Below are 16,646 nucleotides of genomic sequence, written 5' to 3'. Positions count from 1 at the left end.
AGAGGAACAATTCGGAAGGGAGGCTATGATTGATTATCAGCATCACAGCGCACCCTGACGAAGCATCTATGGGGCAATGGTTTGCGGACAACAGCATTCCAGAAATAAACTGACCGGTACCGAGTCCGAACCACAACCCAATGGAACACTTTTGGGAAGTGTTAGAACGTCAATTTTTCTCCATACCCCAGCGTCTGGTTGACTAGCTTCTCTGGTTTTGGCTTTAAGAATGCGCTGCCATTTGTTCACAGACATTCAGGCGCCACTGCAAGTGTTCCCACTCCAGTTCAAGCCATCTTAAAGGCGAAAGGTGGACACCTCACGGTGACTTCCATTAATAGGTGTCCGGATACTTCTGATCAGATGGTGTAGGCTCTATTCGGTATCAGCGTATCATACGCTGTCTGAAGCGTTGGTTTCATCCTCGTAAATCCACTGCCGAGCTACTGTGAATGATGGACTAACCGCAACAGCTATGTCGGTAAAGTTGTGTTCTGAACTTTATAAAATTGATGCTGTTTTGGGTTAAAGCGCTTCGCGCCAGAATAAATGACATACGTTTAAAAAACATCGACAATTGCTTCTAAAGTTTGCTTGTCAGCATCATGAGAGAATGCCTCCGAAACAACAGATGTTAGACAAACGCAATAATGATAGGTACGCGAGGATCCCAACTTCAGGTGTGTTTGCTGAAGAAAGTTGCATATACGGCTAAGATCGTAAAACCAAATATCTTCGCCCTGGAAGGACCCTGTACATCAGTAATGAGGTTAAAGACTGTGCGTTTGCTGCTTTGAAACCGGATCATTTATAAATATTTTGTCCCTCTGTGTTCTAAGGCGTTTAAGGAGCATGTGGAAATTGGTGACGCTACCGTCTGCCTGAGCTCTATCGAGGGTAAGCCTTTAAGGTAAACGACCGTTCAAGTGTACTTTTTCATCGAGCACGATTTCATGAATGATGGAGCACATGTTTGATAAGATGCCACTTCACATTTCTGAATGTAGAATTTGTAAGTCTTTTGCGATCCTGAGCTTACAGGGCAACCACAGGCTAAATCCCAGTTTGTGATTCTTTGAGGTCAGTCTCTAACGTGTTAGAGACTACTGACCACAGCCGTGTTTAGCTGCCCCAACAAGGCCGGCTTTTCGAAAATCATAGCTTCGTAACTGAATGCAAAAAAAAGTTGTGACGTTTTATGTGAAATAATGAAACCTGGTGTACGTATTTTTTCTTCACAGCTTAAGAACTCCTGCAGCGTACTCTAAACAACCTTGGCAACATGTGGGCCGGACCACATACTGCCTACGTTCTTTCTACTGGGAAGCCTTTACACGTCTTCCATTAAGTTTTGATCTCCATACGATTTCCATATTTCTGGTGTCCTGGAGAAAGACCCTCGCGGCCGTCGGTTTTCTTCGTAACAAGAGTGGCACGACTCGCCAGAATCAAGTCGCAAAAGTATCCAAGAAAAATCCCATTGAAGGATAAATCTGCTAACGGTTTTGGCGATTACTTTTGGAATAACGAACGGGCTACTTTTTTCGATCTGTCATTTGGCTATCCCTTACACAAAATGCTTCACTGAATCATTTTGTTCTAAAAAAATTTACATACCGTTTTTACGCACAGTTTGCGACTGTTTTGAAACGCACAGCCATACAAAGAAACACTGTATTACAATGTGGACACCGCCGTTTCTTTTGAGCACAATTTCCCCTTCTAGCCGTTGCTAACATCGTAGCACTTTCAGATGTGTTTGGCAAGTTTTTCCTCAGTAGGACTTATCTTTCCGGCGAAGCGTCTCCCAGTAAGTCTGCTCAGTCCAAGAAAAGTTAAGACTCGGGTGCCGTCTGCTTGATTAATGGTCGCTGCCCGTGTCGTCCTCGCGTTCCGTCCACAATGTGTTACGAGACAGCTGTATCGTATTGTCCAGTCACAAATCCTGATTAAGAGCTATGAGAAAGTATTTTTGCGAAAGCACAACAGCAGAAGACAATCTCTAACTATGGAAAACAAACGAGCTACAGTGTGAACCGGACGAACTTAATTCAGCAAGAATATTTTAGGTTGTATATACCCAGATAGCAGCACGGTTAACAAGATTCAGTGCGATACGGGTGTACGTAGGCCTCTATTACCTATCAGTTGCCATGGCCCATAGTCTATATATTCGATCGAAATCTATAATCTGCGCTCAAATGACTGCGAAGAAGTCACGACTATCAAGAATTCGTTATTTCTTATGGAGGATGTCCTTTCAGAGGAGCTGTGCTGAGCTTTAAGGTAACCCCCCCAACTTCGGTGCTCTGTGAATATAGTTGCATTTACTATTTTGTATGATCTCTAATTCCTGACTTCTCCATGGATGTTAAAATGAATTTTAAGGGAATATGGTAAGTGCGTGTAATTTATTATTAGAGCAGCGCCAACATAGACTTAGGATGACTCCACAGGTGACACGTGACAACCGGAATAGATGAATCAGTCAAGATAGAACGCACGACGAAGTCCTGGTCAGACAAACATTCCAAGACAACCACGACATGTAGAACTAAAATGTTTAGTCCTAGTAAATATTGCTCGTATTTGCTCGACTAGTGGTACGTTTATATCAACATTTTATTGTAAATCATTTAAGAAGTCAAACACTATGGAAAGAACCAAGGCCATGCAAATTTTACGGTGATTCGAATTTGTTAGAAATCTGGGAGCATTCTACTGCCTGCTACTCGAGGATACGCATGCATTTTCTGTTTATAATACATTAACTGCTTTTTCATCAACTGTTTAACCTTGAAGTTCAAAAACTAACGAAAATATTTATAGTAGATGAAGATTGAGGCGAATTGCTGGAGGAACACTCATAATTCATGTTCATATAGAAACAATGGACTTCTACTGTGTAAAAATGTTTCAAATAAAAGTCAACGAACCAAACAGTAGAAATCGACTTTTTTTTTGCAGAAAGAATGCTGGACGGCTGCCGCAACTTATTTATATATTAGAGCTCCTGAGCTCCTGAAAATTTAACTATAGCTGCATCTTCGGAATGCATGACTGAATACGTTTTTCGAAATGGAAATCTTAGTTTTCAGTACGGAGAAGGGCAAGAGCATTACAACTTTTATCAGCTCTTGGTGCTAGTGTATCCCGTGCCAACAACCGCTTCACCTCTGTAACTACTCCAACATCCATTTGAACCAACTTACTGCAGTAAAGCCCTCGTTTCCCCTCTACAATTTCCAGCTCTCCCACTTCCCGCCATCACCGAAGTTAATTACTACTCGTCTTCAGATTTGCCCTATGAAGTACTGCCTTTTTTTTGGAAGTCAAGCTTCCCCATTATGTTATTTTTTCGCCGATTGGATTCTGGACCGTAAAACAGGTATTCTATAACAGCCTTGTTAGGTATAAACATAATACTTAATAGTCGCTCGCCATAACATTTGAGAATTTGTACCGGACTGGGACTCGAACCCGGATGTCCCGCTTATCGCCAGTAATCGCCTTTACCACTACGACTATCCGTTCACGCATCCCGGACCGACCCAAAGCTCGCGATAAGCGGGAAATCCGGGTTAGAGTTCGAAATTCACTACATTCCATTAAACCTTTTTGTTGATATTTGTCTTAATTTCTTTCCAAGCCACTATTCATTCCCTTTAACTGCTCTTTTTAAGTCCATTGCCGTCTGTGACAGATTTACCGTATCAGCAAACCTCTTTTGCTCCTGTAATTCCTTTTTCAAACTATTACTATGTTTCCTTTAACGCTTGCTAAATGTACATATTAAGTAACCTGGTGGGGAAATGCTACATTTCTGTCCCACTCCATTATCTGCGTTTTTTACCATGGCAAAGGGCGTTATATTCACCGATGTTTGTTTCGTGTTTTGACAAAAGCAAGCCAAAAAAAGTGACAACGCAACCGCTTTGTTCAATGTAACTTTCATACAACTACTGAGTACAACACTAAAACTGAACTTTGGCAATTTCTGTAATGAATAATAAAGGGCAGTTCAGTAATTCCCCATTCAAGCTTATACTAGTAGTAATTTCTTTGTAATGCACCTACAATCTTATCACCAGGTGTGGTTGTTACTCGAACCAAATGAAGCCGTTTGATGTATACAGCGCATCCGCATATTCAGGTCAGAACGATGGTTGGCATAGGTTCTGGATATGAGAGTATAGTTTAATTCTTGCCGTTCTTCTAAACGGTCACATGCATACGTAGCAGTCTCAAATGTTGCCGCGGAGACCAGGAGGAGGGAGCGACGGGGGATCGGGAGGAGAGAAAACCAGTTCGTATCGTAACCTGGTAACTGCAATTTTCCAGAGTAAATCGTGATCTGCGTACGTGGCTGATAACTTGTTTAGTCACACACATAGTTACATTTCAGTGCAACATGTGCGCGCGGACAATCGCTACATAAAGACTATGTTATCTCGGAACGACAATGTAACACGAAATCCTCGATAGAACGTGTCACTTTTGCTACCGAGGGAGCTTCGGAAATGTATTTTCTTGGTAACTTTTATTAAAGGTAAGTCGGTTTTATTGGAATAATAGTACACAAATTTTCCGCGAGTATGCTTTGCAAGCTCCGGAGAAGGTTTCTTAATGTATTCCGTTATAAAAGTCTATTGTTACACATTCTACCTGTCCACTTCATTCTATCAAACAGTGAGTAGTACTATGTATTTTAGAGTAACTACGTTAACTGAAATACCGAAGTAAGAGCGCTGGTGCTTCTTACGGCATTACTGTGAAGCTCAGAACGAAACTTACCTCTCTACCATTGGTGCCGTTCGCGCCATCTGTTAGCACACTGAGCAATTACAACTTGCCTACCTTTCGATCTGAGTTCTCCGCGATCTACAAACAGTTTACATGTATTGATTGGTACTGCACGAACGGTAAATTTACAGGGAAGCTTAGCATGTCTTTCCTCCAGTTACTCCTCGACGTTAGACGGCTTTTCCTCACAGGCAAGTGTGCTGTGAATGCATGAGCAAATGAGTAACATATTCGGACTAATAACAAGCAATTCGTAACGTGTAGTGTCAGATAATTGTATGCGCTGACTTATCAACAAACAGCCATTTCGTTAAGTAGCAGCGCGTTGACGCCTGAACTGTTCCAGATATGGTAGCTTGTTTTTAACCAGTCCCCACCCTTTTGTCTTCAAAATTGCACAACTTTACATATTTTACAATTTTATTTGTTTATGTGGTTCACCTGTGGTCTGCTATGTGAGATACAGCACGAGCAAAGCTCAAAAATTTACATTACGAACGTGATAGTGAACTAGAAACATGTTTTTGGTTGACTGGAGAATTGACAGAGTACATGGAAGAAATCAGGCACAGAAGCTGGACTTTGAGATTGTTCATAAGCACAGAGGGGGAAGAATCTTTATTATTAAACAAAATGACGGCCAACGAAAGTTTTCCAGATTAATAAGCTTTCCTCTGTAAAACAACTGCCTTCCTATACGAGGATACTATGAACTAAGTTACTTAAAATTTAAGCTGCTGTTTTGTGGAAAGATTTGGGAACAATTGGTACTGAAGTTCGGAACGATAATGCTGGCAAACTATTTAAAATTATCTTTCACTTTTTAACATATGAAATTATTAACCTCCATATTTTCTTCCAGCATCAGTACTGGGAAAAGTTCCGAATACTGTGTTCTATTTGTGTATCGTATCACTACTATAGCTTCAGTAATAAATTCACACGTTACTGTCGTCACTTAAAAAAAATCAACAAACAAGGTTATCTTGAAATGTGACAACACAAAAGCTGAAGAAGCTATTTTATTACCAAACCAAAATACGAAATTATGTAGTCGGTGATGTGTGTAACATGCTTATCAGTAAGTTCATTTCCATCACTAAAATAATAAAATAGTTAAACTGTTAAAATTGCAACGCACCAGTAAAATAAGTAAATTTAAAAGCAGTAGGTGTTACGGTAGTTTAAGTATGTTACAACAAAACTTTATAGTTAACGACACTGGAAAGCAAATCCAAGACAATGTATGTTACTTTATTACATTACCTTTTGGATGAAGTCTGTCTGGCTTAAACCATGCGTCTGGAAGAGAAGTGAAGATAACTGTTAGCGAAAAGATTTTATGATACAGAAAGATTAAAAGAAGAATTAGTTGCATCTACGGGAATACACTGAGGGCACTATCGAATGCTTCAACAGTTTCTCATGAGCACAATTTATCCAATTTCACCGTTCTAAGTAAGTAGTCCCCTCAGTGTATTCAACACAACAGGATAAAGCAGGTTTAGTATTAAAAGCTTTTAGCATCAAATGCACACGAAAATAATCATGCATAGCATATATACAGACGTTTATTTACAATATTAAAGAGCCAGTTTGAAAGAAGACAAAAATACTCAGTTAAATGCCCTGCAAACTTACATTTACAACAGGTGTTTTTAAATGATCTAGAATAGCACACGGCTTATTTCACTACCCATCCAAAGTATAACTGATCCCACAACAGTAGAATTACTGTATCCATAATCTGGCCACATGCTCACGATTTGGAGAAACAGATGGAGGAAATTTTAACTTGGACATACCTGCACCAGAACAACCGTATACGAGAAACTAGGTGAATGTCCATGAACAAAGCGATAATTTGTAGGGTACAGAGTATCTAACACTTATCAGTCCCCTGTGAAACAATAGTGCTGACTCAACGGTGGGTGAGTAAATCTTTAGAGATAAAACCAGTATGTGTGTGAGGCATTTTTTCTTGTCGGCGAGTTGTTCAACGAAACAGAAGTCTCAATTCTAGGAGTGCAACCAGCAGTAACATTCATTCACAATTTGTAACCATGCCATTGTAGCTCACCTCGGCCACGTCCGTCTTAGTCATCTAGACTTCCTAAACAAAAACTTCATCCAAGACACTCCTTACTAACGTAAACGACACAGCAAGAAAGAAGCACAAACTCTGCACCACCAACTACTGTTTTACTTGACAGCCCCTTATATGCTAAGCAGAAAACATTAAAATTACGTAGAACGCCATGAACCAGTATGGTCTGCTTACTTCGACCAGGAAAGAGAATTACTCCAAATTGAAAACAAACCTCCGAAAACATGCCATAGTTAAATAGCGTAACAAGCTCATACAGAAGTGACGGTATTTATACTATAGACTAAAAACGTGAACAACAGTTCAGCAGCGATGGGAACCAGTCCCAAGTTGACTTTAAGGAAAAACGCCCGCGAAAAATTTTTCAATCGGCCAACTTCAAATCGTTCCAAAACTTATCAGCGTAGTATTTTGGACATCGGGCGAGATTTGTTCGCGCGTATGTGCAATTTATGGATCGCTCAATAGTTTATTTTGAAGAGGAAGCAAGTGTTTGCGCTCTACTTATAAAATTACGGCATAAGAAATGGGCAAAATATTGCCTAGATGGAACTGTAAGACCAAGCTATGTAAAATATCAGTTCAGTGGGTCTTAGAGTGAAATCACACCCACAAAAATTCTGTTACGTATTTCATCAGCTGTGTCATGTAACTTGCAATTATTTTACCTCATATGCCAATCAGAATGTCTTCTCATATTTGCAAAGTTTTTATTTATTTGAAATATTAATCGAGGAAGGCTATCAATCATTGCTCTCGGGCGTTTCATTGGCTACGTTTAATTCAATCAACGAATACGACCAATGAATATGCGACCGGTCATGACAAACTATGCACGACCACCTTGGTCGATGACTATTACCCGATAATTGTGTGCCTTGCTAGTGATTTCAGTATCAGCCGATTTTATGATGAGCGTAATCTAACATTACGCAATAGAACTACATTATGGCGCCTAATCTCTCTGCGGAGCAACTTAGACGACGACGGAAGACCTATTTCTATTAGATGGATTCATCTTAACACAAGCAACACAATATTCAAGGAAAGTATATAATAAAAATATTTGACTCCTACAATGTAACATTAATTTATAAGGCGTTATGTCGCTCCATTACGATACCCGCTGACCCATCTCGCGTCTTAAACAATTTTTCCGTTTTCTTTTCAATAAGGAAGAGGTAGGGAGGGAGGGAGCGCTAACTTAAGACATCTACTGTCTGATCGGTAACATCTTCCAGGTTGTGTCCAACAATATGAAATCATCATTCTGACACATTCATTCTTCAGCAGTGTTCGCTATGTTTTGAAACTTCGCAACTGTGTCCAGACCGCGACTTGCACCAGGAACTTTGCTTTTCACAGGTAATGCTCTAGTCGAATGAGCTAGCCAGGCGTAACTGCCGACCTGTCCTACTGGTGGAAGTGAAGCTGTGAACTCGGGTTGAGAGGCATGCCTGTATAGTTCATCAGTAAGTAAACAAGATTCAGTATTCGAGTCACGCTTCAGTACAAAATTTTTGATCTGGCAGCATACTGTAGTATGAAATTGAATTATTCCAACAAACTAATGTGGTTTCGCAATGAAATGCAAAATAAGCTATTTAACGACTATTCGCGCGAATGGTGACAACTGACTCGTTATTTTGTTAAGGAATAAAGACCAATATTCGACAGTGCGACAAAAGCGACACTTACAAATGTGTCCGCTTAATTTTCAGCTGTGTTTTAACAGAATCCCACACTGATATGCCATAAATAACTCTGCTGCATTACATCAAACTGTCAGGTAGCAGTAACGTTGGCTGCAGTGGCTACAGCCGCAGTCCCATTGATTTTCACTCCCTGCGGTCGCGATGCACGTGAATAGTTAAGTTTTTGCTCCGCTGCTTTCCGAAACACCACTGGAGTGGCTGATACATCTCTAAAAACAGTAAGCGCCGGAGAGCAGCAAAACCGTTCGTCATGGATTATAAAAACTACGAAAAAATACCTCTGATAACCTGCTGCACGTAATATCTCATATCGATTAATACTCGTTACTTCTCTTAGGAACGCTTAAAAATACATACCTTTGAGAAGCTCTCTGCATGCTACGCAAAGGAGACAGAAAGACAGACAGACAGAGAGAGAGAGAGAGAGGGAGTGAGTGAGTGTCTCCATCACAACACATTCTGAAGTTAATGAACGCGATTACAAATGCAGACTGAAATACAGTGTACTCAAACCAATATGTGAAAATAGTGAAAAATCGAGAGCAGGTAATAAAACACTGTGTAGAGCATGGCTACATAGTCTATAAAACTTAATGACCACACCTTGCTACTTTCCATCCCTACCGACTCTCTCTTTTAACGATTTCTCACTAATACTCTCATCAAACAAGACAAGATCACTGTGCCAGGGCCTATCAATATTCACTGTCGTCCCTGCACGTGAGTCATTTATTTCTCTACGAATATATAAGTTAACTTTAGTTTAACGACAGGAAGTTAGGCCTTTCACTCCACACTTTTTCGTGTCGATTAGTTCTTGAGTCTGACAATGCAGTGGCGTCAGTTTCGGATTCAATTGGCTTCTTTCTTTAGTAACAGGTACGAAATATCTTGTCTCACGGGCCCAGCAGCCAGTGAACTTGCCCTTGGCATTCGAAACGAACGCTAAGTATCGACCAAACTGGCTAGGGAGTGTTTTGTGTTGGGTGCTCAACAACTGACAGGCCTCATTGTATACAGGGTGTTACAAAAAGGTACGGCCAAACTTTCAGGAAACATTCCTCACACACAAAGAAAGAAAATGTTATGTGGACATGTGTCCGGAAACGCTTACTTTCCATGTTAGAGTTCATTTTATTACTTCTCTTCAAATCACATTATCATGGAATGGAAACACACAGCAACAGAACGTACCAGCGTGACTTCAAACACTTTGTTACAGGAAATGTTCAAAATGTCCTCCGTTAGCGAGGATACATGCATCCACCCTCCGTCGCATGGAATCCCTGATGCACTTATGCAGCCCTGGAGAATGGCGTATTGTATCACAGCCGTCCACAATACGAGCACAATGAGTCTCTACATTTGGTACCGGGGTTGCGTAGACAAGAGCTTTCAAATGCCCCCATAAATGAAAGTCAAGAGGGTTGAGGTCAGGAGAGCGTGGAGGCCATGGAATTGGTCCGCCTCTACCAATCAATCGGTCACCGAATCTGTTGTTGAGAAGCGTACGAACACTTCGACTGAAATGTGCAGGAGGCTCCATCGTGCATGAACCACATGTTTCGTACTTGTAAAGGCACGTGTTCCAGCAGCACTGGCAGAGTATGAAATCATGGCGGTGAATCGAGGAAATTCAGTGTATACTGACGAAACTAAAATGAGCTCTAACATGGAAATTAAGCATTTCCGGACACCTGTCCACGTAACATCTTTTCTTTGTGCGTGAGGAATGTTTCCTGAAAGTTTGGCCGTACCTTTTTGCAACACCCTGTATACTTGACAACGAAGAGTTTGGTAAAGACGTCACACGGGCCGTGGCATTCAACGCGCTATCTTCAACGTGCTTCTGTACGCTCAGGAAAGAGCCGGCTTGGGCATACTGTACGTGTGCCTCACCCTATGAACGAGACCGCAGCGCGCTCCAGCGGCAGTCGGCTGTACCTGGCTACCAAATCGCACAATTTGTTTACGAAATGGACGGGTGTAAAATTCCTATGTTTACGCTATGTTTTGTTCCGTCTCTAGGAAACGCAAGTAAGAACATGATGTAAGGCAAAACGAAAGTTCCGTGTCCAGTCTGTACGTACATTCAGCTTATTAGAAGATGCATTGCAAACAGCACGATAAAATTTACTATAATCTTCCACAGAAGTTAATTATTTCATCATTTACACTTTTCAGTAATACCCTAAGGTCATTCTTACTTTACCACTGCTTCTACATAATGGCAGAATCTTAAGAACATGTGAAACACCAGACTTTAAACAAATTGCGAACTACACTCCTGGAAATGGAAAAAAGAACACATTGACACCGGTGTGTCAGACCCACCATACTTGCTCCGGACACTGCGACAGGGCTGTACAAGCAATGATCACACGCACGGCACAGCGGACACACCAGGAACCGCGGTGTTGGCCGTCGAATGGCGCTAGCTGCGCAGCATTTGTGCACCGCTGCCGTCAGTGTCAGCCAGTTTGCCGTGGCATACTGAGCTCCATCGCAGTCTTTAACACTGGTAGCATGCCGCGACAGCGTGGACGTGAACCGTATGTGCAGTTGACGGACTTTGAGCGAGGGCGTATAGTGGGCATGCGGGAGGCCGGGTGGATGTACTGCCGAATTGCTCAACACGTGGGGCGTGAGGTCTCCACAGTACATCGATGTTGTCGCCAGTGGTCGCCGGAAGGTGCACGTGCCCGTCGACCTGGGACAGGACCGCAGCGACGCACGGATGCACGCCGAGACCGTAGGATCCTACGCAGTGCCGTAGGGGACCGCACCGCCACTTCCCAGCAAATTAGGGACACTGTTGCTCCTGGGGTATCGGCGAGGACCATTCGCAACCGTCTCCATGAAGCTGGGCTACGGTCCCGCACACCGTTAGGCCGTCTTCCGCTCACGCCCCAACATCGTGCAGCCCGCCTCCAGTGGTGTCGCGACAGGCGTGAATGGAGGGACGAATGGAGACGTGTCGTCTTCAGCGATGAGAGTCGCTTCTGCCTTGGTGACAATGATGGTCGTATGCGTGTTTGGCGCCGTGCAGGTGAGCGCCACAATCAGGACTGCATACGACCGAGGCACACAGGGCCAACACACGGCATCATGGTGTGGGGAGCGATCTCCTACACTGGCCGTACACCACTGGTGATCGTCGAGGGGACACTGAATAGTGCACGGTACATCCAAACCGTCATCGAACCCATCGTTCTACCATTCCTAGACCGGCAAGGGAACTTGCTGTTCCAACAGGACAATGCACGTCCGCATGTATCCCGTGCCACCCAACGTGCTCTAGAAGGTGTAAGTCAACTACCCTGGCCAGCAAGATCTCCGGATCTGTCCCCCATTGAGCATGTTTGGGACTGGATGAAGCGTCGTCTCACGCGGTCTGCACGTCCAGCACGAACGCTGGTCCAACTGAGGCGCCAGGTGGAAATGGCATGGCAAGCCGTTCCACACGACTACATCCAGCATCTCTACGAACGTTTCCATGGGAGAATAGCAGCCTGCATTGCTGCGAAAGGTGGATATACACTGTACTAGTGCCGACATTGTGCATGCTCTGTTGCCTGTGTCTATGTGCCTGTGGTTCTGTCGGTGTGATCATGTGATGTATCTGACCCCAGGAATGTGTCAATAAAGTTTCCCCTTCCTGGGACAATGAATTCACGGTGTTTTTATTTCAATTTCCAGGAGTGTATCTTAAAGCATGTAATGGAAGCTGTTTTTTACATAAAGCCAATCCAACAAACAATATTTAGAGAGAGTGCACTTATATTTACATCACATCGGATATTACGGAACTAACTTCAACTAAAACGGTGTCAGAAAACGCGATGGTGAATAAAAAACATTTCTTGAAATTAGCGAGACGCGAACGAGCTACACCCTGCACACATCAATTACGTAACGTTACGTCTATTATTCTATGTTATGTCCTGCAGGATTTCGTCGCCGATACGTTATTAACTGCCAATTACAGTACACCGCACGAAGAACACTTCCTAATGGATCTTCAACCTGCCAACGCCTTGAAGGCATATTAGTGCCCGCTGTAGCATTAAACCGCCCCGGACGAAAGAGTTATAATGCCGCCCCTCGTCAAGCGCGCATCCACTGGAGCAGGGGGGGGGTTTGCAGTCATGATCCAAACATTATTATAGAGTATTTATATTTCTGAAGTACGAAATCCTAGACTTAATAATAATAATAATAATAATATTAATAATAATAATTATTATTATTACTTAGTGGAGGGGGCGGGGCGGTGAGGATAAGGAAGTAGGTGGTATGCGGGAATACAAAAGCCTAACTACAAACATCGGTTCCCAGCTCAGGTAGTAAATGGACTTTGCGGCCCGGAGACGACAAAAGATTTGGCCACAACGCCGGAGGGTCTTCCTACGATACTCCTCGCAGCAGACCGAACTCCGTTGTTCGGACAGCATAGCGAAGCGACCGAGTTCTGCCGACTAGCCGAACCAATGACCATCACGATATAAAAATTATTGTAAGATTTGGTTCGGCTTTAAATATGTTTTCCATCCACACCCAAAATGCCGCCCCGACGAAGTCCGTAATGTCCGGCCCTAGAGCGGGCCCTAGGCGTGTTTACAGAACACGCGACTTTTCATATTAAAATTCTTAACCACCAACATATTTCCCGCGTATTATTACACAACTTAGCACCAACAACGTGTTTCTGGCACCGTCAATGTGCTGGTGTTTTGGACGGCATATGTTCATGTTGTTGTGGTCTTAAGTCCTGAGACTGGTTTGATGCAGCTCTCCATGCTACTCTATCCTGTGCAAGCTTCTTCATCTCCCAGTACCTACTGCAACCTACATCTTTCTGAATCTGTTTAGTGTATTCATCTCTTGGTATCCCTCTACGATTTTTACCCTCCACGCTGCCCTCCAGTACTGAATTGGTGATCCCTTGATGCCTCAGAACATGTCCTACCAACCGATCCCTTCTTCTAGTCAAGTTGTGCCACAAACTTCTCCCCAATTCTATTCAATACCTGCTCATTAGTTATGTGATCTACCCATCTATCTTCAGCATTCTTCTGTAGCACCACATTTCGAAAGCTTCTATTCCCTTCTTGTCCAAACTATTTATCGTCCATGTTTCACTTCCATACATGGCCACACTCCATACAAATACTTTCAGAAACGACTTCCTGACAAATCTATACTCGATGTCAACAAATTTCTGTTCTTCAGGAACGAGGACACACTTATAAAACCCACCGAACATGGACTTCAACTGAAATCCAATACGGTATCTCCCAATATTGTAAGTTAATACTGGAAAGAGATGGTTTGCACGTGACGTAGGTGGCGTTTTTAGACCCCATTCGTCTACGTACAATTGCGCGTTCACGATACCTGACATGCTTGATATTTCTCAGCACATTTGGTAAGATTCCGCAGGCAGCGTGCTTTTTCCACGCTGTGGTGTCAGGAACTATGCACGCTCTACGTTGACGTTCGAATGCACTGTCCCTGTAACGACGGCTGTACGTTTCCCTTTGACACCCGTTACAAATTGTACGCATTCGGAACGTTCTCTTCAATGCATGTCAAACATGGGGATGCCCTACTGTTAGTATGTAAAATGCAGTTATAACGTGGCGCACCGAAACCTGTACGCCAACATAATTGCAAAACAGTGTGCTCATGCCGTAGAAGGTAGTCACGCGTTAGGAAACTAAGCAAATTCTCAGTTGATAGTTTTTCTTCATTTAAGTTGCTTTTAAGTTTTCCAGAGCCAGAGAAAATTTTATAGTCCTAATGGATTTTTTGTATCTTCAATGAATTTTCCCAAACGTCAAAGGGACTGGGACATACGTATCCAGACATTATTTCTAAGATAGCAACACGTCGTCAGCATAATGCACACGATGTTAATTTCTTTGCGCATTTCGGTGTTACAGTGCGACTAAGGAGAGTCAACGAAAGTAATTTGGATCGAGCAAGCACAGTCTTGAGTCAAGTAGTATGAGCAACTTTAACTGAAACAGATACTGTCATCTGGAATTGTGTGTCACAACAGCACAAGATATCGCGTATCAGGTCATGAGCTAAGTATCACACCTGGTATTACACAACTTGTGAAAATTTTACGTCATCTCCATCACCAAAAATATTCCGCCGACATTCTATTTTCCATACTACTGTGCTTTTGTTCGAAATTTTTATTTCTGATAGACGTAACGTGCTATTGTCGTCAGAAGATACCGTGCACCTGCAGCTGATAAATCAGTCTACCAATACAGTTTAACCTCTACATCAGGGAGCACAAGGGATCAGGATTTCTTTTTGGTTTAGATGTTTCTTACGTTTTGACGTTCAGATATGGCTTTCTTATTTCTAGAAGTTCTCCTTAATCCAGCGCCACCAAATGCATCTCACTAAATGAAAATGAGGGGGTGGGGGATGGTGTCGCAGGACAAGGAATTTGTAAGTAATAACCTATAAAGGAATAATTTACCGTGATACATACGTTTTTACTTTGAACTTTGACAGCTTCCTACTTTCGTAATTTTAAATATGTTGTTGAAGCTATGTATTCGGAAAGTACTGGGAGGGGGGGAAGACGCAAGTCCTTGGCATAGTATTATATGGATTACACTATTAGAATTGAGAAATCATCGGTCCACTGTTTGAACACAACTTTATCGGTCTATTTTCTCCACCCCCGCCCCCTACAAACCTTTTTTTTTATAAACAGCGAACCCTCATCTGAGGTGGTCTGTATTCCCAGTTTAGTAGTTAGAGTCATGAGCTTTTCCCTTCAACAATCATCCTCTTCCATCGCAGCACTTGTCTTGCATGACCATCAGCCAAACTAAATTCAGCAAGCACCTTCACGATCCGACGCCTTCCGAGCCCACGAACAAGACAATGCCCGGACATAAACTTCCTAAAGAAGTATGAGGAAATTGAGCTCTAAATAATCGGCCTTTTAAGATTTTGGAGCACTTAAGTATGATACATTTCGCGATTTAAACCTTCCCCCGTTAACTGCATATTGCTGTTCTGATTTACTTTTATTTCAATTCCGTAATTACTTTCAAATGGAGACAGTAATATTGAATCATTTTGTAAGAATATTTTTTATTACTAACCGCATGAAAATCAAAATTTAATGTGCATATGCGAAATGTTTTATTATACGAAAAACTATTTGAAGAATACTGTTCAATCACTATAAAAAGAAAAATATTTCTTTTATGTTTTGCATTTTGTACCAAAGTTTAAATTATTGTGAACATCTGGGACAAGCCAGCAATTACCCTAAACGAGCGTGAAAAACACTACGAACACACCCATGCTGGACCGCCTACCAGACCAATGGTCGTTAATCCAATGCGCGGATTCAGTCCGTGTCTTGTTAACCTCCCTGTCTCGTCATCTAGGGAGCATATCAGGCACATCACATTGGTACTGCGGGAAACGATGCTGCCATTTCAAGCATCGTGATGATAATCTGCCAATTGATACATGATAACATCACAGTTATTGTAAACCCAAGTCCTGGTTCAACACATCGTGCATAATGTCCTCCAATTACACCAATACGAGTGTCTCGGCCGGTAATGTTCCTGATTTCAAATGTCCAAGTATTTAAAGTAGTTCGAAAGAGAAAGCCCTTTTGCATTCTGCACATTTGTATGCAGCTGCTACGAGAATGATGAACACAAACTTCTGCACATTCTTGAATAACCAAGAATATTGATCAGGGACGATTTTTGGATCCAATGCCATCAACCAAAAATGAGGGAGCGAGTAACGATTGGCACCATTCCTCACACAAACGAAAGAAATTGCGATAATATCTCTGAGTGGGGAATGTTACGCTGATCCTTTGAGACAAATATGGCGTCAGCATGGCAGTATTACGTACACGACGGCCACTTACTACCATATCACACAACGGCAAACCGGTTTCTATCAAACCCACACTAATTAGTCCATCCAAAATCTCCACTGCAGTATGTCACTGCACG

General features: G+C 42.4%; 2 protein-coding genes across 3 annotated transcripts in view; one reads left to right on the top strand and one right to left on the bottom strand.

Annotated features, from left to right (window-relative positions):
* LOC126092061 (serine palmitoyltransferase 2) overlaps positions 1-16,646 on the top strand; it is a 402,429-nt gene that overhangs the window by 4,207 nt on the left and 381,576 nt on the right. The gene's annotated exons all lie outside the window — the stretch shown is intronic.
* Positions 1-16,646, bottom strand: part of LOC126092060 (reticulon-4-like) — a 366,544-nt gene that overhangs the window by 43,745 nt on the left and 306,153 nt on the right. The window contains exon 2 of one of the 2 annotated variants that reach the window (XM_049907466.1): positions 6,070-6,105. The exons of the other annotated variant lie outside the window; for it this stretch is intronic. Coding sequence (XP_049763423.1) covers positions 6,070-6,105 — 36 coding nt within the window. The remainder of the gene's footprint in view (positions 1-6,069; positions 6,106-16,646) is intronic. 2 annotated transcript variants of the gene reach the window in all.

This window comes from Schistocerca cancellata, chromosome 7, assembly GCF_023864275.1.
Source record: "Schistocerca cancellata isolate TAMUIC-IGC-003103 chromosome 7, iqSchCanc2.1, whole genome shotgun sequence".
NCBI classification, from domain to species: Eukaryota; Metazoa; Arthropoda; class Insecta; order Orthoptera; family Acrididae; genus Schistocerca; species Schistocerca cancellata.
The sequence above is the reverse complement of the archived record's forward strand: the minus strand, read 5'-3'. Positions and strand labels throughout refer to the sequence as shown.